Source organism: Myxine glutinosa, chromosome 1 (assembly GCF_964187855.1).
Source record: "Myxine glutinosa chromosome 1, kmMyxGlut1.1, whole genome shotgun sequence".
NCBI classification, from domain to species: domain Eukaryota; kingdom Metazoa; phylum Chordata; class Myxini; order Myxiniformes; family Myxinidae; genus Myxine; species Myxine glutinosa.
This window is the reverse complement of record NC_136261.1, coordinates 63,631,988-63,653,851: the sequence shown is the minus strand read 5'-3', so window position 1 is coordinate 63,653,851 and position 21,864 is coordinate 63,631,988. Positions and strand designations below refer to the sequence as shown.

General features: G+C 42.6%; 1 protein-coding gene across 4 annotated transcripts in view; it reads left to right on the top strand.

Moving 5' to 3' along the window:
• The window catches only part of ANKRD13C (ankyrin repeat domain 13C), a 122,408-nt gene extending 104,015 nt beyond the window's left edge, over positions 1 to 18,393 (top strand). For all 4 annotated transcript variants that reach the window (XR_010982474.2, XM_068103564.2, XM_068103567.2 and 1 more), the window contains one exon: positions 16,581 to 18,393. Coding sequence is in view for 3 of the 4 variants with exons in the window: in XM_068103564.2 (XP_067959665.1) it covers positions 16,581 to 16,714 (134 nt within the window). In the remaining variant the exon portion in view is untranslated. The remainder of the gene's footprint in view (positions 1 to 16,580) is intronic.
• The last annotated feature ends 3,471 nt before the right edge of the window (positions 18,394 to 21,864 follow it).

Sequence of the window (21,864 nt, the reverse complement as noted above, 5' to 3'; positions counted from 1 at the left end):
GCAACCCTCGATTGGGACTTTAAAGAGCTACTGAACAAAACTACTTGTGAACCAGATGGGAGGTTGTGGACTATATTTGTACACATGGCCAGAAGTGCGATAGGTAGTGTTAACTCTATGTTGCTTGTGTGTATTTTGGAGACATTGTAGACATTTGTATCTATCCATCAGTTTATTTGCCTCTTGTTTTGGCTGCACTTGTTTTTCTCTCTCGTGTTTAAATAAGCCAGTCATGCCGATAACCCGTAGGTAAATCATGGATGTGCTGTGCGTGATGCATGCTGGGAAAAGCACCAGCTTTCAATTTGAGGAAAATGTCTCATTGCACTCATGGTAAGAAATTTGAGGAAAATCTCAAATTTCATTGCATCTATCTATAATTCCAGCAATCTCTGTCTGTGTGTGTGTGTGTGTGTATGCGACCGCTGTTTCTCGACAACTACCGGTCCGATATACTTTAAACTTGCCAGGTATATTGCTGGGGACCCGAGGATGTGCCTTTTCAAGGTTTGAAATTAATCGGACAAGTAGTTACCGAGCTATGGCGATTTAGCCGTTCGCCGTTCGCTTTGGCGTTGCGAATGGACCAAACCATTTCATGTAAATAGAGGGGGGGGTTCTGTGGTCGTTGCGAATGGACCAAACCATTTCATGTAAATAGAGGGGGGGGATTGTCACTGTACTCGCAAGCCGTTCGCCGTTCGCTTTGGCGTTGCGAATGGACCAAACCATTTCATGTAAATAGAGGGGGGGGATATAATTTTAGATATATATATAGTACGGGCATATATATAGTACGGGCATGCCCTAGTATTATGCAAATGCAGCATTACTTATCTTCAATAGCTCTTATTTCTTCCATACAATTCTTAATGCTGCTCAACACAGTCTGCACAGCTACAGTGCCTCTAGAACAGTGGTTCCAAACCTTTTTTCTGTCGTTTACCAGTTCAACCGTCCGGATTACCCCCCACCCCTCCCCCCCTCCATATATATATATATATATATATATATATATATATATATATATATATATATATATATATATATATATATATATATATATTGTTGCGGATATGAGGACTGTATTTTTTTTTATTGTGTGCTTTATTATTATTATTGTTTATTCTGCGCCTCCTGCCTCCGGAGTTGTGTAAAGGTCAAAAGGGCGTCCCATAATTAGTCCAAAAGCATACACGTCAGCCAATCATAGAATACCCCTGTTCGATAGTTATATCTTATTCTGTGTTTTAGGGTCAGGCTGTGTCTCCCATTAATTGAAGTACTCCATTGCACCAAGTGAAAGAGATAGATTCCCTTCATTCCCATTCCCAAAACCTCCATTCCCCCTTTCGTCGATTGGCAATTACCTCCCCTCCAATTGCCGCCATTGACCACGAGGCAGGGTCGGAGAAGAAAGGCGTGTCTCCACCTCGTCATAGAGGGGAGGAGTGAGCCAGCCCCACTCGACCAACCATGAGCCAGGGGTTTGGCTTGAGAGGGCGGAGAGAGAACGTTTGGGGGAGGTCCGAAAAGGTTGAGGGGCGGGGCCTATATAACCCGCCGGCGGGGCGTTCCCAAGTGCAGACGAGAGGGAGTCCAAGCAGTTGGGTCCAAGAGATGCGCTTTGAGTTGGGTCCAAGAGATGCGCTTTGAGTTGGGTCCAAGAGATGCGCTTTGAGTTGGGTCCAAGAGATGCGCTTTGAGTTGGGTCCAAGAGATGCGCTCTGAGTTGAGTCCAAGAGAGGCGCTTTGAGTTGAGTCCGAGAGAAGTCCAGAGTTGAGCAGCAGCTCGAGCCACCGAAACTGCAGCCACAGCAGCGTGGGCCTGGACGGCAGTTTGGAGCAGGGGCCGCGAAGGAACGGCGGCTGCCCAACGCGCCGATCGTGCTGCAGTACCCGTGGACCTTCCTCTCCCTCCAGCCATTCACCTCCTGCCAGTCCTATCATCATTCCCCGCGTGAGTCTGTCCTTGTTTGTTCTGTCCCTGGGTTAATTAAGACTGTAGGTAAGCTAGCGTTGCACTGTGTCTCTAATATCTTCTGTAAATTATTTTCTTATCTTTCCTTCTTCCTTGGTTATTTTGAGCCTGTAAATAGTAAATAAATTTAGTAGTATTTTCAACCCTTTTCTCGTCTTATTCCTTTTCCTCTTTGCATTCGGTCGCTTTGGAGTTTTCCCGATTGAATAGCGGTGGCGCGATCCGGCCAAAGTTTGGGGTCAATCGGGTTTTAGAGTCGGGGAATAACTGTTCGGTCGCGGAGCCTCCGCTCGGCAAATATAACATCTTTAACCGCGTCCGTAACAATATATATATATATATATCCATATATATATATATATATATATATATATATATATATATATATATATATATATATATTATATTATATTATATTATATTATATTATATTATATATATATATATTATATTATATTATATTATGTATATATATTATATTATATTATATTATATATATATATATATTATATATTATATATATATATATATATATATATATATATATATATATATATATATATATATATATATATATATATATATATATTGTTGTGGATATGAAAATTGTGTTTTTTTTTTTTGTTGTTGTAAGATATCACCCTCCTTCCTCCATGTTGTGTATAAAGGTCAAAGGTCGTTCCCGTAGTTATTCCATATACCACACGTAGCCAATCATAGATTTCCTCCTTGTTCAGTAGTTATCTCCTTATTATGTGGATTAGATTAAGGCTTTGTCTTCCATTAATTAACACTCCATTGCACCGAATTCAAACAAGGTAGATTCCCTTCACAATGCCCCTTTTGTCATGCCAACTGCATTGGGCGGTTTTCTGCATTCCGCTGCTGCTGTGGGGTTGTGGTTTTTTGCTGCAAGACTCCATTAGCCACGAGGTCATCTCGGAGCAGACGGTGGGAGGAGTCGGCCCAGCGCCGGGAACAAGGCGTGGCCTTGCCAACGCCTCCTCTAAGGGCGGAATCGGTGAGCCCTCGCGACCAATCAGGGCCGAGGCGAGCTCACCGATGGGCGTGTCCTGGAGGCCAGCGGCTTGATCGCCCGAGGCGTTATATAAGCGCGCGCGAAAGCTTCCAGAAGAGAGCAAGTTGAATACCCAAGGAGAGTCCTGAGAGTTGCGGCAGAGAAACGGCAGAGAGACAGCAAGCCTTTGAGAGAGAGAGAGAACCCGTCACGCAAGGCCCCCACGGCAGATGCGGCACACCACAGCAGCTTGAACCGACGGAGCTTGGGAACCACCGCAGTTTTGGACCACGGCAGCTTTGAGCGGTGACGGCAGTTGCAGCTTCAAAGGAATCGCCGTACGAGAGACGGTTGAGGAGAGCCGGCGGCTGCCCAACTCGAGCCGCGATCATCCCAACCACCCGGACCCTTCCCGCCATTCGTTCCTGCCATCATCCCCCGTGTAAGTCTGATTGTTCGTCCGTCTTCTGTGTTGTCCTGGGGTTTAAGTAAGACTGTTAATAGGTAAGCTAGAGTTTCACTGTGTCCTTCTGGTCCGTCCCTCTTTCTGTCTTTATTTTCTTATTCTTCCTTCTTCCTTGGTTTCTTTCATTGTGTAAATAGATACAAATAAATCAGTCGTATTTCCAACCTTTTGCCTTCGTCTTCCTCTTCTTCACATCCGTCGTCTTTGTCTTTTCCCCATTGAAAACCTGTGGCACGATTTGGCCAACGTTCAAGGATCGGGTCTAGTTTCTGTTAATAGTTCGTGCCGCGGTTGCTAAAACCGCTCGGCAATTAACATCTGTCCGCGGTACGAACGGGGCTGTGCCACCAGCTTTTCCGGAGGTCGCTGGGCAGCGTCAGGGACCACGTCGGTCAGTTATAGAAGAGGGGATTAATCCCCCCTCTAAGGGGAACTGAGGCCGACGTTGGGTTCCGTAACAATATATATATATATATATATGAACAAGGAAAAAAGTAGCCAAAACACAAAATATATTCGCTTAATAACGTAAATAACATAATAAATAACATAAAAATATAGCAACACACACACACCCACACACTCCTACACATACATACAAACCTACACACACAGAGAGACACATACAAACTCACACATATAAATTTTATTTAAAAAATTTATTGTATATAAATTTTTATTTACCGACGATGTTATAAATGTTTATGTTAAGTAAAAAGTCAAAGAACAACATAATTAAAGATTTGAGATTTATTCACTAAAGCACAATATTACACGAATGCTAATATTGTATTTCCCTTGGAATAGGTTTCCCCCCTGGAATCCTAAAATTTCCCCCAGGGGGAAATTTCCCCCTGGTCGGGAAATGCTGCTCTGGAAAGTCTACACCCCCTTTCAAAAATTTCACCTTTTGTTTCCTTGTAGCTTGGAATTAAATTTAATTAAATCACACTCCATCCACCTTTTTTTTTAGACATCGTAATCCACAACTTTCAAGTGAAAAACAAATTCTACAAATTTCAGAAAATAAAAAAAAAATACAAAACTAGAATATCTTTGTTGGATAATTGTCCACCCCTCTTTTTTATACAACAACAACATGCATTTTAAAGGCCATTTTCCCTGCTAGAGTGGGGGTTAGCCTTGCGGTCCCCATGACAATCTTCTCCATTTTGCCCTATTTTCTGCATCTCTCCTTGTTAACCCCCTTGCCCGCATTTCTTCTTCCACCATCTTTAGCCAAGTCTTTTTTGGTCTTCCCCGTCCTCTGCTTCCTTCTACATTCATTTCCATCACTCTTCTCAACCAGTCACTTTCATCCTTCCTCAACACATGACCAAACCATCTCAACCTGTTCCTCTTCACAGCATCAATCACAGGCTCTATTCCCATCATCTTTCGCAATTCATCATTTGTCTTCCTCTCTCTCAACGATACTCCACACATCCACTGAACCATTCGCATTTCCACCCTTTCCAACCTTCATTGCTGCTCTACGTTTATTACCCATGTCTCGCTCCCATAAATCATAACACTTCTCACACATGCAGCATACACCTTTCCCTTCAGCTTCAACGACACTCCCCTCATCATCAGCACGCCACCCAGTTCCCGAAACTTCTTCCATGCACATCTCACTCGAGCAACCGTTGCCGAGTCTGATCCACCTTCTCCATTCAGCATGTCTCCGAGGTAGCAAAATGTTTTCACACCTTCCAGCTTCACGCCGTCTCCAAGATCCAACTCAACATTTCCTCCATCTGCAGCTCCCTCTGTGTACACCTTACATTTGAATGTAGCTGCCACACTGGTTAATGACCCTCTCAGACCACTACATTTTTGATGAACCCACTCAGCGCACATTGTACATTGAATGGAGTTCACTCCGACACCCTTCCTACACACAGCACAGGGCCACTTCCCAGTTCTTTCCACCTCACCACATGCTTTACCACTTGCCATCACCTTCGTCTTTCCGATATTCACCTTCAGACCTTTTGTCTCCATACATTCCTTCCACGTGTTCATCTTTTCCTTCAGTCCATCCATACTTTCCGCAATCAACACCAGATCATCTGCATACAACAACTCCCACGGTAAACCCTCCTTTACGTTATGAGCCAGCACCTCCATCACAGCTACAAATAGTAGTGGACTTAGTACCGACCCCTGATGCACTCCCACCTTCACCTCAAACTCACCACTGTTCCCGTCCTTCGTCCTTACAGCTGTGCGCGCTCTTTTGTACATTGCCATCACTACTCTGATCAACCATTCCTCCACTCCTAACTTCCTCAATGCCCATGTCAATACTTTGCGTGGTACCCTATCGAATGCTTTCTCCAGATCAACAAACCCAAGAAACAACTTCTTCCTCTTCTCCATGTACTTCTCCTGCAACTGCCTCACAATGAAAAGCGCGTCTGTCGTTCCTCTTCCTGGCATGAATCCAAACTGCATTTCGTCGATCTTCACTTTCTTCCTTATCCTCCTCTCCAAAAAAACCTCTTTTTTATAGTAACTGTAAATTAGTTCAGGTGTAACCAATCACTTTCAAAATCACACACCAAGTTAATTGGCCTCCACCTGTATAAAATTGTAGTGATTCAGATTATTTCAGAATAAAATCAGCTGTTTCTGTCAGTTTCCTTTGCTGAGTAATGAATTTCACAGCAAAGACTCAACCATGAGCACCAAGGAGCTTTCAAAAGACCTCCAGGATATCAGGTATAAAATATAGTGAATCAGGGGATAGGTATAAAATATTTCAAAGGCTTTCAATATGCCTTGGAGCACAGTCAAGACGATCATTAAGAAGTGGAAGGCGTATGGTACCACAAAGACCCTGCCTAGATCAGGCCGTCCCAACAAACTGGATGACCACGCAAGGAGGAGACTGATCAGATAGGCCACCAAGAGGTCAATAGCAACTTTGAAAGAGTTACAGGCATTTATGGCAAAGACTGGTCACTGTGTGCATGTGACAACAATATCCCAAGCACTCCACAAGTCTGGCCTGTGTGGTAGGGTGGCAAGAAGGAAGCCATTACTCAAAAAAGCCCACCTTAAGTCCCATTTGAGGTATGCAAAAAAACACTCAGGAGATTCTGAAGTCATGTGGCAAAAAGGCAAAAGGAAGTTCACCTTTCTACATGAAAACGGCCCGAAGCACACAGCTAAAGCTACACTAGAGTGGCTAAGGAACAAAAAGATAAATGTCCTTGAGTGGCCCAGTCAGAGCCCCGACATTAATCCAATCAAAAATCTGTGGCATGACTTGAAGAATGCTGTCCATCAACGCTCCCCACACGATTTGACTGATCTTGAACAGTTTTGTACAAAAGAATCAGCAAATATTGTCCAATCAAGGTTGCAAAGTTGGTAGAGACCAATCACAACAGACTCATAGCTGTAATTGCTGTCAAAGGTGCTTCCACCAAGTATTAACTCAGACTCAGGATGATCATTATTTATTTATTTATGTTCATTATTAATCATTTATTTATTTTCTTTCTCATCTGGGAAATATCTCAGGCACCTTTTGAGCTAGGAGGCTTGTATTTGGACATGACAATGACCAAGTGATGTGGCTATAAAATATATTTTGTTCACCGCTCCTTTCCTATGCCATCTTCAGACGCTGCATGACGTCATTTCCGGGCACCGAAGAGGGCCCGAAAATGACGCACACTGAAAGGGAGTACTCAGTTTTCACTCCGGTTTCTTTCTTGTTTGTTTGTCCGGGCGATATCTCAGCCATCCTTTGAGCTAGGAAGCTGAAATTTGAGCACAATAGTGAGCAAGTACTTTGGCCAAAACGTTGTTTTTTGATTAATAAATTCATTGATTAATTACTTACTTATTTTCAATTAATTTATTTATTTTCTTTCTCATCTGGGCAATATCTCAGGCACCTTTTGAGCAAGGAAGCTGATATTTGGACATGACAATGACCAAGTGATTTGGCTCTAAAGGCTATTTTTGATTCATTGATTAATCAATTAATCGATTAAGTATTCTATCAATGACTAAATTAAATACTTTTTTTAAAGTTACAGATTCAGATGAAACGGTGGTAGTTTAGGTATTACATTAGCCAATTGATTAATTATTTAACTATATTTTGATTATTATTTATTTATTTTCATTATTAATCATTTATTTCTTTTCTTTTCTTTCTCATCTGGGCAATATCTCAGGCACCTTTTGAGCTAGGAAGCTGATATTTGTCACTGCAGTGACCAAGTGATGTGGCTGTAAAGGATATATTTTTATTTATTGATTAGTTAATTAATCGATTAATTATTTATTGATTAATCAAATAATTATTTAATTTTTTCGATTAATGACTTAATTAATTTCCAAAAAGTTACAGCTTCGGATGAAGCACTGGTGGTTTAGGTATGCTTTTAGCTAATTGATTGAGAAAATATTTTAGGACAATTATTTATTGATTTTAATTATGCAATGAATGAATCGATTGTATTTATTGTACACCTCTCCCTCCCAATACAGGCTCTATGAGCTGCATGGCGGCACCCCGGTAATGCTGCGCTGTAGGATATTTATTTATTTGGCATGGGGGCGATGTACTTTGAATGTATCTGTTCTTGTTTTAATTAATTTTCTGAAATTTGTAGAATTTGTTTTTCACTTGGAAGTTGTGGGTTATGACGTGTAAATAAAGGTGGAAAAAGTCTGATTCAATGCAATTTCATTCCAGGCGATAAGGCCACAACAGGTGAAAATTTTGAAAGGGGATATAGACTTTCTATAGGCACTGTATAGGCAGTACGTTGGTGTTTCTCCATATACCACTGGCTTTTTGGTTTTTATCTCGTCGTACTTGGTATTTAACTTGGTGTTATCCACACTGGCTCAACCAAACCCTCTCACACTCCACTTGTATTGGACATAAGAGATTTGCATCGAATTATGAGACAATCTCAGTTCAAAGTACAAATATAATCAGATAAGCCTAAACTGGGAAATCTTAGAAGCCGGCAGAGTAGGTATTTTAGAGACAGAGGCCAGGAAGATCTGATGCTATTTTGAGAAAATTTTAAATTGGCAAGAGCAAGAGAAGGATGACAGCAGGGTGGGAGGAATGGGGTGGGGGAAGAAGGGAAAATGTTGTAACGAGTTATGGAAGGAGCATACAAGTGGAATATAGGCGGTGGTAGAAAATTCGTCGACATTTGCATACGTAACTAGTGGCAATTGGTAGAGCGCATATACCTCTGCCAGGTTGAAAGTTTACGTTTTGTATCCTACTGATAGGTCGCACCTGCATCCGGACCTGAACCAAAATCTAATCAGCCTGTTCTTGTCACCGACTCAACTGATCCACCAAGTTTTGCCATAATCTGTCCATGTGTTTTTGGAATATCATGCTATACATACCCCGCTTAAAGAAGGGGTTGTTTGCCTTTGTACCCCTTTGTTATGCAGAAGCTCGTTTTCCATTTTTTCAAATGGGAGAATTAGATTTGTAATTTTTCGGTATAAAAGCAAAGCCATATGCTTGACACAACGATGGTTTTAGTTGCATGTGACATTATAATATTATTATTTACCTAATAATAAAGACAGCAACACAATAATAAAGTTAATTTAATTGTAACACTTACCAAAACAATATTGAGGCCAAGTTTCAGTAAGAGAAGGTGGTTGAATGAATGATCGTTTTAAGGCCATTTTTCCCCGCTAGAGCGGGGGTTAGCCTTGCGGGCCCCATGACAATCATGGTTCCCTTTTTGAGGCAATGTTTTTTTTTATGGCCGGATGCCCTTCCTGACGCCAACCCTTGGTTACGCTCTTACGATGCGCAGGGATACGGTGTACCTATTCTAAACCGGGGTACACACCGTGATCATTCATCCCAGCAAGCTGGTACTCAATTTGCCGACCTCGGAAGGATGACAGGCTGAGTCAACCCCCCTGGCGTTAATTCAGCGATCGACCGGGATTCGAACCCAGGATCCTCGGATCCCAAGCCGGCACCCTAACGGCTAAGCCAACACCAGGCTGACTGATCGTTGAGTTGAGGAGATCGTTATTTTTAACCCTTTCATTCTGAAAAGTTAATCCGCCCATTGAAACGTTAATCAACACAATGATAAATTACTCAGTGGAAAAAACGTATTGTCATGGACGTGACATTGCACAATCACCAAACACAGACAATGTGTGGCTCCTTCATTGTAGCGGCGTCGAATGAAGGCCTTCTTTAAGCTATGCATAGGCCTAAATGAAACCATTTTGTCACGAACCTTCTTTAAGCGGGGGATACCTGTCTATCATTTGGGCCTTGTATGTCAATAGTGAAGAATTGCTGAAAATTTTTCTTATATCCAGTTCCGCATCTCCACCAAAATCTAATCAATTCGTTCTTGTCACACACCCAACCTGTCAACCAAGATTTGTCCAAATCCGACTGCAATGTTTTTGACCTATCCTGCTCACAAACAAACAAACAAACTAGAAATCACTTATAGAGCAACACTTGGCAAAACAGAACGACTCGACCACAGTTGTGGCATATCCTCGACTTTCAGAGATGGGGAAAAAAAATAAACACACAAACAAATAAGTTTGTATGCTGGATAAAACTTAAATTAATCAATTTTAATTCACCCTATCTTCCAATGTTAAAGGATCTTTTTTTTCCTTTTTTTTTCCAGGATCCGGTCCAAAGATCCGCGTTGCTCTCCTTGGCTGGTCACCTACATACATAAAAAAAAATGCAGAACGATTGCTTCAAAACTGGACAAAAATTGTAACAAACGGGTGAAAATATAACCTCGGTCTACCTTTGGTGGTGGAGGTATTAAAGTACTTTACCTTCCAAAGCAAGTTAATGACTAAGAATTCTTAGAAAAAACGACGGCATCTTAGTTTGCATAAAAAAGAGCTACCTAATGGGGAATGAATGAATGATCGTTTTAAGGCCATTTTCCCCGCTCGAGTGGGGGTTAGCCTTGCGGGCCCCATGACAATCAATCATGGTTCCCTGTTTGAGGCAATGTTTTTATGGCCAGATGCCCTTCCTGACGCCAACCCTTGGTCGCCTCTTACGATGCGCAGGGATACGGTGTACCTATTCTAAATCGGGGTACACACCGTGATCATTCATCCCAGCAAGCCGGTACTCAATTTGCCGACCTTGGAAGGATGACAGGCTGAGTCAACCACCCTGGTGTTAATTTAGCGATCGACCGGGATTTGAACCCAGGATCCTAGGATCCCAAGCCGGCACCCTAACCGTTAAGCCAACACCAGGCTATAGCTACCTAATGGGGGATTTCGATTAAAGGATTGTAATAAAGAGCAACTTGGTGGTTAGGTGAGTTAATCCTTGCTGCATTGTCCTCACTGTTGTGGGTTCTAGGCAGAAATTTCCGCACCTTGAAATTGAGTGGTGAGCCCACCAGGAATGGCTCTTAGCCCCAGGAACATTCACAACTCGTTGTGAACATTCCGAAACTCTTATCAGCAGTATGGGTCTCCCCCACCTCTATAAATAAATAAACAACTCAACTCAACTCCCTCAATCTCTTCAATCCCACTCCTCCCTCCAGGTCTTTAAAACAGCTGTTCACCACCATCTTTTATCTTCCCCCATCCAAAACCGTGATCTTTTCTACCCCCGTTAATTCACCTCAGATCCACTTATTTGAAATACCAACATCTTTCCTGGAAGTCCTAGCAGTGTCCATGTGTTTTTTTTTACCTCTCCCACGCCCTCCCCTTCCCATGCCCCCCCCCCCCCATCTCCCCCAAGCCCTCTCCCTCTCACAGATCTCCCGACATCCCTGTTCTCTACAGTTGTACTTGTGTGCTTCCCGCTCTCTCTCCCCATCTTGTCTCGTGCTCCCTTTATCATATGTTTTACGTGTCAGTTTGTCTTTATGTGACTAATGTTAGCTCTTACACGAGCCTCGATCTTGTATACAAAAAAAAAGAAGATTTCTTTCTTTTAAAGCAACATTTTCAATGACAAACATACATATCAACTTTCTTACACAATTAGCATTTATTTTAAAATCATCCACAAAAAGTAAGGATGAGATAAATATGGAGAAACATCCATGTACTGCCTATCCCTGTGCACTTAGTTGAGTACAGCATTAATAATTATATTGAAGAAATGAGAGGTATGTGTGAGGGTCTGGGTGGACCAGTGTGGATGATACATCTAGTAAAGCCTTGTATGAGTCATTCTGCCTGGAGCTGATCCAAGCTCCCTGTCCTGGTTTAACCTCCTTGCATCGCTGGTGATTCACATTGCTACCAACACTCCACATCACCACAAAGTGACTTGTTTCAAATTTCTGTTTTGTTCCCAGTGTCATATTCTCAACACACCTGTTAAAAAATAAAAACTGCTCGCTGGATGAGAATTTATACTCGCTACGCTGCCACGATGCAGGGATACATTTTTGTGTTGCCATCCAAAGTTTCTACCATTTTTGATAACTCTTCATAAATCCAAAACCATGCAACCTAGCAGCCTGAAACTTTGTATGCATACTAAGGGGACACCAAGGGAGTGCATGAGTGGAAACAGTGTATTTGGGTAAATGTAAACACAACTTTTAAAGATAATATAGGGGGTGCTCATCATTTTAAAAAAATCCTTACCAAGATGGCTGGTCAGCCTGCTGTCACCTCAAAGGGGTCTTAATCTGCCATTTTGTTTCAGCCTGCTCAACAATGCGTTGACTTGGAACAGGCCACAATGGTTTCTGTACGATGTGTTCAAAAATATATATTTTCACTTTCCTCACTCATAATCATCGAATACCTGATCGTCGTACCTACAAATCGCTGTGTGCATCGCTTTTGTAAGTGCTATAGTTTTCAAATTCGGAGCTTGGAGAGATTCCATGCATTATATGATGCGATTTTCCAAGATCGACTGTCATGGACTAATTCATTAAAGTATATAATCGAAATCTGGCTTCGGATTTGAGGATCGGATCTTGTGGACTAAATAAATAAAATCTGAAAATTTAAAGAAATTAGCAATTTTTATAACTAATGCTTGCCAAGCCAGCCGTTCCTCATCAACCATTTTGTTGGAGTGCTTGCTTACGTGCTTAAGCCACTTGATGAGCGCTCTACAAGCTGCTTGGTAATGGAACACACCCCTGTTTCACCATTCCCTTACCTTTCCATTTCCTTTATTCGTGTTTTTGCTTAAATTTTGTAATGCTTTGTTGCTCGACTTTAGGGGTATTCTTCAAAGTTTGTTTGTTTGCAAGCCATGGTGATACAGTCGACAGCGGCGTAATTGATGTTCCTTATCACAGCGGTAATTGACATTAAAGACAATGTTAAGGTGATAAAGTAAATGAAGTATTCTCCATATTTACAAAATAAATAAAAATATAAATGTGTGTTCTGTTATCTTGGTTAAATCTGACAAAATGTAACTTTATAATAAGGGTAATTACCACCTCGGAGAGTTTCATTTCCATGATAGTGGGTACACAGGGTGCCAGTCGCAGTACGAGTAATTCCACTGTTTCCTATTTCCCCCTCCCTCCATAATACCCCAACCTTGTGTTAATTCTACTCTCCACAACCACGGACGTATATAATAAACCTGGACCCTCAATGCGCCTGCTTGACTGAAGTCAGAGCGAGTCGGTCGGCGGCCATGTTTGTGTGACACTCGCTTGTAAACAAACCAACGTGATAACGTGGATGCATAGGTCAGGGAAGCATATTTTCTTGCGGCCAACATACTACCACTACTACAACATACTACCACTCCAATATACTACTGCAACATACTACATACTACGACTACTACTACTACAACATACTACCACTACAACATACTACTACTACTACAACAACATACTACCACTACAACATACTACTACTACTACAACATACTACCACTACAACATACTACTACTACAACATGCCACTACAACATACTACTACTACTACAACAACATACTACCACTACAACATACTACTACTACTACTACATACTACTATTGCAACATACTACATACTACTACTACAACATACTACTACTACTACTACAACATACTACATACTACTACTACTACTACAACATACTACTACCACTACAACATACTACTACTACTACTACTATAACATACTACTACTACTACTACTACTACAACATACTACTACCACTACTACCACTACCACTACTACTACATACTACTACTACTACTACTACTACTACTACAACATACTACTACTACTATAGCATACTACTACTACATACTACATACTACTATGACAACTTGGCACTACAACTACTACTACTACTGCCACTACATACTACTACTACCACTTCATACTACCACAACATACTACTACCTACCTACATACATACTACCTACATACATACTACCTACATACTTACTACCTACAAACATACTACCTACAAACATACTACCTACAAACATACTACCGACACACATACCACCTACACACATACCACCTACATACATAATACCTACATACATACCACCTACATACATACTACCTACATAAATACTACCGACATACATACTTCTTACATTCTTACTACATACTTACTTACATACTACATACATACCACTACATACTTACTATCTACATACTTACCATCTACATACTTACTACCTTCATACTACATACTACCTTAATACTTACTATCTACATACTTACTACCTTCATACTACATACTACCTTCATACTACATACTACCTTCATACTTACTACTTTAATACTTACTATCTACATACTTACTACCTTCATACTACATACTACGGTAGGTACCTTAATACTTACTACTTTAATACTTACTATCTACATACTTACTACCTTCATACTACATACTACCTTCATACTACTGTTACGTGCTCCTCCCCAACCCCCGGTCACGGTGTACCTCCGAGCCCCGAGAGGAGTCACGGCAGAAAAATGTGTTAGTCTGTTAATTCAAAGATCAATGGAGAAGCCACCCCAATTGTTACTCACAAACAAATATTGTATTGAGATCACACAAGAATAACAGTACAAGAATAATATTAATCAAAAGTACAATCAATATATATCCTATGATGGTACCATCAGTTTCGTAATATATAACTCACTGTGCTCCAAGTGAGTGAAACAAGAACATTCCCAATGTCTCTTTCCCGGCTTCAACCCAAAGTTGGTTCCGGTTTCAAGCCAAAGTCGATCCCGGCTTCAAGCCAAAGTCGATCCGCTCCAGCGATCGTCAGAACGATGTCCAATCGAGACCAGAATCCCGTTGGGTTGAGAGTCACAGTCACGCGGCCAAAGCTGCGCCACGGCGCCCTCAAGACGACTGGTAAATCCAAAGGCGACTGGGAAATCACACCCTCGGGTATGGACGTTTCACGGCTCACAGTCGGCGAACCGCAAATTAACCTTCAAAATCCACGTTGCACACACCCACGCCAGATAAACGTCTGAATGCGGTGAAAACGGCTGAAGCGAAGCAAAGAAAACTTGCGCAAAGCGCGCGAGTCAAAATGGCCGACGGCCCGTACTCAAGACGTAACGGCCCAACGATGATTCTCTTCAGAATCGACCGCAAAACCTGGCACGCAGGTTGATCTGTCACAGCGATAACAACTCTGTCGCAGGAATCCCTTTCCTGGGAAACCCAAAGTTCACTCGTGACTCTTGCTCGCCAACGTTCGCTCCAGACCGCAAAGCAACTATGCTTCTTCTCCGACTCACTCGCTCCACCTTCTTTTTTCTCCTCTTCCTCTTCGTCGTCGTCCGGTTCCGGTTTCATTTAAAACATTAACTTTTTTTACCTTTTGAAAATAATAATTTCTATTTCCCTCAAACGACAACAATAATAATACATGGAATCAAAAATGTTTACAGTGGATGAAAACCACAACAACGGAAGTGACGAATCCGTAACACTACATACTACCTTCATACTACATACTACCTTAATACTTACTACTTTAATACTTACTATCTACATACTTAGTACCTTCATACTACATACTATGGTAGCTTAATACTTACTATTTTAATACTTACTATCTACATACTTACTACCTTCATACTACATGCACACAAAATATGTCAAAGTACGTTGAGCACCTAATGAACAAACTGACTCGTTTCAAGTTTAGCGGGGCGATGGGAGTGTCACACCAACATGGCCGCCAGACTGCTTCCGGTGACCTCATTAGCTCGCGTGGGAGGGATAGACGCATTGCGGGTCTAGGTTTATTATATACCTCCGTGTCCACAACCAGCACAGGCTCCGTTTGATTGATATTGACTTGGGGGAGGGTGGTAAAGCAAGCACAATCACCGAGGATTGCCATTTTGCAATGTTAATAACGTATTCTTTGGGGGGAACTTTTCCTTTGACATTAGGCAACGATTTGGAGGGAACACCACATCTGAAAGAAATCTAATCAAACTTTGGGGCGTTTAATTCCAACTGCAAAGGCTGTGGATAGAGAAACATTGGAGTGAATAAAGAACGAAACAAACTGGAACTTGGTGGAGTGCATACCTCCGCCAGGCTCAACAGTTTACATTGTGTATCCACTGATAGGCTGGATCTGGATCCAGACCTGAACCAAAATCTAATTAATTGGCTAATTCTTGTCACCTACCAACTCATCCACCAAGTTTTGTCATAACACGTCCACAACTTTTTGAAATATCATGCCCTCTCAATGGTAAAGAATCACTTTTTAAAATTCCAGTATCCAGATCTAGATAATCACCAAAATCTAATCAATTCGTCCTTGTCACACACCCAATCTGTCCATAAAGTTTAGTCCGAATCTATCCCTGACGTTTTGAGATATTCTGCTCAGAGACAAACAAACAGGGAGGAAACACATAACCTCCATTCAGCTTTGGTGGAGGTAACAAGGAAAGTCTGGAAAATTCGAGAATCTGCTCATTTTATTGTCTTGTGAATATTGTGCTTTTTTATTTTTTGTTATTTGGCCTTTGCTTGACAATTAGAATAAAACTTTTCCAGCTTGTGCTATTTCATTACTTTATAATGCTTTCAAACTCTTATCTATATTTACCTCCATTTCCCCTTGCCTTTCTCGTTTATTCAGACATTCCTGTTTTCCCAACAATCACTGCAACTGTCACCTTCCAAGAATTTCACACCATCGACCAGCTCCCACCTGACATGTTCAAAATCCCGAGCAACTACCACGAAGACCCAAACCGCTTCCCTGATCTTTGACCCTCTACATGGAATCCATCTCGTGACAACCCCAGGACAAGCGTGGGGTCATAGGAAGTGCCACTTTGCCGTGTTCTCGTTGCCCAACAACATTGACGGACTCTCCGATGACAGAGCACAGGAATCGATGCCCTCCTCTTCAAACAACGGGTATTTTTTCCCCAGGAAGTTCGGGGATTTTGTTCTCGTCGGCCTGATATTTTGCACCCTGTACTCCATGTTGGGCTGGAATCCTCCTTTCCACGCAAAGATGAATGCATCCCACTTTCCTCGAAGACACCTCAACAATATTGTTCTTCTGGCTTGAACTAAGGAACTTCTGAATGAGTCAAGGTGTGAACTGCCCAGGCCAAAGCTATCGTCTTAGCTTAATGAGAGGTATGTTACTTTACCAATACAAGTCGCACCTTTGCACTCCCTCAGCGACCTCCGCCGATGTATAATAGTACGTCAATGAAATTATGGACTTTTTACCTGCATCTAAAGCAAACTTGATGCATAATCCCTTATAAAGGAAGATGAAAGTCAGATGTTGTTTATTTTAAACAAACTTGTTTTGTCACTTTTACTCTTATTTTAATTAGGCCGGATTTTGTCTGTGACAAATGCGGATATCCATTTTTGTGTGTCATGTCTTTTAGTGCGGATAGATACATTGAGCGATATTTCCGGTGACAGCTGAAAGAGTTCACTCGGGTGTTGCTGAGAAGTGAAGAAATTCACTCTCTTAATGTAAGAATTTTTGTAACTTATTTTGCCCACACTAAATGCCTGAAATAAAGTGCTTAGCAAGTAGTCACTTGGCTTTTCCGCAACTTTTGTCGCTATCCTCCAAAAACGTTTTTTCGACGTGTCCGCGCCCTTACGTGAAAGAAGTCCCACGAGGCGATGGCATCTATCGCACAAAGACGAATTGGATTGTAAGAGGTGCATGACTTTGTGGAATGGCTTTGGCAAAAAGATTGTTGGTGAGTATACCTGAGTTCATGTTCAATTGCAATTTGGGTCGCTATTCCCCTCGAATTGTCGTTCTGCATTCTAAGCGTGGTCCTGGATGTGCTGGCAGGTGCAGTGAATAAGGGTCCAGTCTGTTGGGTCATGCATGGGGTGGTTGGTTGGGCACCGAAGGGAAGAGGCAAGGGTGCTTTCTTGGAGCAGTTTGTTACATAAAGGCAACTTTATGGACTCGGCATTATTGTATTTTTTTTTTCCGAGGTGTACCTTCTATACAGAGGTTTACAAGTTGCCATCTTTTTTATTTAATCTAGCGTGAACACACGTAACTTGTTCGTTTGTTTTTTAAAAAACAAAACAACCAAACGCCTAATAGTATTGTAGGTTTAAATGGGGATTGGGTTTTACCTTTCATTCTGCACGGACCCACAGGTAAGCAGCGCAGCGACGTGAAAAGGCATTTGACATCCGTTGGTGCAATAACCTTCTACCTATACCAACACAAGTTATTTGAAACGTTTGGTACGGTACATCACTGTACGTTCTGACTGTGAGCATGTGGTAAAAGAAAACTGACCAAATGTATCTCTGTGAATTATTGTCCTCTCAAAGTTATTAATACAAAAAGCAATATTGTAAAGGTAATCTAGACACCTGTAATTGACCCATCTTTAGCATGGAGGACTCGGATGCTGCTGATGCAATAAAACATCGAGTTGAAGCTGTCCAAGTGTGCTGTGTCCATGATGACTGACGTTCCAATAATTGTTTCAGTAACTCGGAGATGAGCTGTAGAGAAATAGGAGATGGAAACACTGAACACATGGCACATGTGCACATCAATCTGTGTGCACATGGGGCCCATTAGCTTTGAGAGATTGCTCATCGAGGAGAAGGAAACTTAATCCAAATCGGCCTCTGTCTTGTGGTTCAGGTTTTTTTTTTAAGCCAAGGACTAAGGATTTAATGGGGTGAAGGCAGAAATCCTTTTCAAAGGAGGTGACCTTAGCATCCACTAACCTGTGGCCCACCCTTGGAAAAGGTGGACTACCCCCATTATAACCTCCCGATCAGGATTACGTGAAGTCATGTGAGCAGGTGTTGGATGGCTGCATGGCCTTGACGCTAGGCAGAGGATTCTCTTATGGAGAACGAGGCTTAGGATCACCCGTCTCGTGGAGATACTGCCCAGAAGAAGGCAATGACAAGCCTCTCCATATGTTCCAAGAAAACAAACATGATCAGAAATCTATGAGATTAAGCTATCTATGGTGTCAGATGATGTGAACAGCACCATCATTCAGATATATGCTCCCACTTCTGCAGCAGATGAATAAGACGAGGAGGAGTTTTAGGGAAAGTTGCAGGAACTGGTAGAACAGGTGCCTAAAGGAGATGTTTTAATTATGATGGAAGACTGGAATGCAGAAATAGGAGAAGCAGGATAACCAGGGATTGCAGGAAAGCACGGACTTGGTTTACCAAAATTAGCCAGGGAAGTGATTGGTGGAGTTCTGTGTGGAGAATAATCTTGTAATTGCAACCACGTGGTTCAAAAACCCAAGTGTAGACTATGCACATGGACTTCACCTGATGGGAAACAGAGAAATCAGATTGACTACATTCTAATCAACACAAGATGGAGAAGTGTTGTGCGATGTGCCAACACTCTGCCCGGCACAGACTGAGACATGATGAACTCCTTGTGGCCAAGCTGCTAGTCAACTTGAGAAAGGTGAAAAAACAAAACTTTGATCAGATATGACCTTGAAAACATATCTAAACTAGAACGGCACACTTTGACGTCACGACGTCGACCGATTATGCCGCCACCCACATCATTACATCATTATAATACTTGTGCCAAGTTTGATTTGAATCCATTCAGCTGCTCTCAATTTATCACATTTTCCTGACATGACCTCTGACCTTTGATCGCTTGACCCCAAAATCGAAAAAGTTAATCATTACATCATTATACATATCTGTACCAAGTTTGAATGAGATCACTTCAGCCGTTCTCAAGTTATAAACCTATAAGACTTTGACCTTTGACCTCTTTGGCCCCAAATTCTAATCAGTTAATCGTTACATCATCATACATACTGTCGAGCGGACCCTTCTGGTTAACACCAAGGACCGCGGATGGACCAAACGGATTTAATTGAGGCGACGACCAACTCGGATTTGGCTATAAAACGCGGGAGGAAGAAGGGAAGTGAAAGCTGCGGCAAAAGCGCTTACCTTCAGCGAACCGACGGCAGCTTCGATCCTGCAGGGAAATTAATGTACTCAACAACAACAACAACAACATGCATTTTAAGGCCATTTTCCCTGCTAGAGCGGGGGTTAGCCTTGCGGTCCCCATGACAATCTTCTCCATTTTGCCCTATTTTCTACATCTCCCCTTGTTAACCCCCTTGCCCGCATTTCTTCTTCCACCATCTTTACCCAAGTCTTTCTCGGTCTTCCCCGTCCTCTACTTCCTTCTACATTCATTTCCATCACTCTTCTCAACCAGTCACTTTCATCCTTCCTCAACACATGACCAAACCATCTCAACCTGTTCCTCTTCACAGCATCAATCACAGGCTCTATTCCCATCATCTTTTGCAATTCATCATTTGTCTTCCTCGCTCTCAACGATACTCCGCACATCCACCGAATCATTCGCATTTCCACTCTTTCCAGCCTTCGTTGCTGCTCTACGTTCATTACCCATGTCTCGCTCCCATAAATCATAACACTTCTCACACATGCAGCATACACCTTTCCCTTCAGCTTCAACGACACTCCGCTCCTCATCAGCACGCCACTCAGTTCCCGAAACTTCTTCCATGCACATCTCACTCATGCAATCGTTGCCAAGTCTGATCCACCTTCTCCATTCAGCATGTCTCCGAGGTTGCAAAATGTTTTCACACCTTCCAGCTTCACGCCGTCTCCAAGATCCATTCAAGATCCAACAACAATTCAAGATCCATCCAAGATCCAACATTTTCAAACTGGACACAGGAATGAATGAACAAAATAAATCGTCGTGTAATGGTGATGTGGTGTGCGGTCTTATCTGTCCGTCGGTTGCAGTGTAACACGGCTCCAAACTCCGGTGCGGAGAAACCCTCCGTCCGCCTTGCACGCTTCGCTAGGCCCGAGCCAACGCCCTCACCCTTTGCACACGAGGTCCCGCCCGTTCACAGCACCGAGCCTCGCTCCCGCACAAGCACCGCGAAGGACCGAGCACCGCACCAAGCACCACGCAGATGGCGAACCAACGACCACCAGCGCAGAGACCAAAAAGAAGCGCAAGAGCTTCAAGCACAAGAGAGATATCATGCAGCGCCAAGAGACCAGGGAGGGTGCAGCGCAAGAGACAGAGCTAGAGCTGCTGAAAATGTCCTGCAGCGCCCTTTTATAACCTGCGCGGTGACGTCAGCTTTAGCGCGCCACCAACCAGTGTCTTCCACCGAATCTTCCAGCGCCTTCCCTCCAATCACACGTTCCCTGTGGCGTGGTTATAGCTCGTGCTACTCGATGTGGCTAGGCCTGCCGGAGGTGTAGCTGGCGGCGGCCACCCGGCAGTGCCCCGATCTGGCTTCTTGCCTGTTTTCTTCCAAAGTCATTGTCAGGGAAGGGGATTTAATTACTGTGTGCGCTAAAGGGCCTATCAAAGTGTTTACAGGTGTGCGTTGCCATAAGGGACAAAGGTTTGATGACAGAGGGGACGACGAACAAAGGAATCTTTACCCATAATCCCTGCACTATTTAGCACGCCCTGCTCCCTCAAAGCGGGGACATCAACACAGCTTATCCCGACAAACCGGACTAACATAGAGATTATTACAGGTAGATTCCCGATCGCGACAGTCGAATACCTACCTATACAGATCTAGCTGGCTCTAGATATTCCTCTACCTCACCGACATAACACAGCCCCCCCACCCCCCCCCACCCCCCCCACACCCCCCGTTCCCCCCGAAACCATAGCTCCTGCTAGGTTCACTACAGGCGCTACCATTCCAGTCTTAACGCTTACTGTCTCACACTTACTTAGCCTATGAAATAAATCAGGAGGGCTGTGGGAAGTGAGTCGGACTTCCTACCTATTCTCCTTAACATGCTAATCCCCTTAACAATCATGCAATCAAATATTTACAATGATTCAGGTCGTTCCTGCGGAGGGAGGAAACAAACAA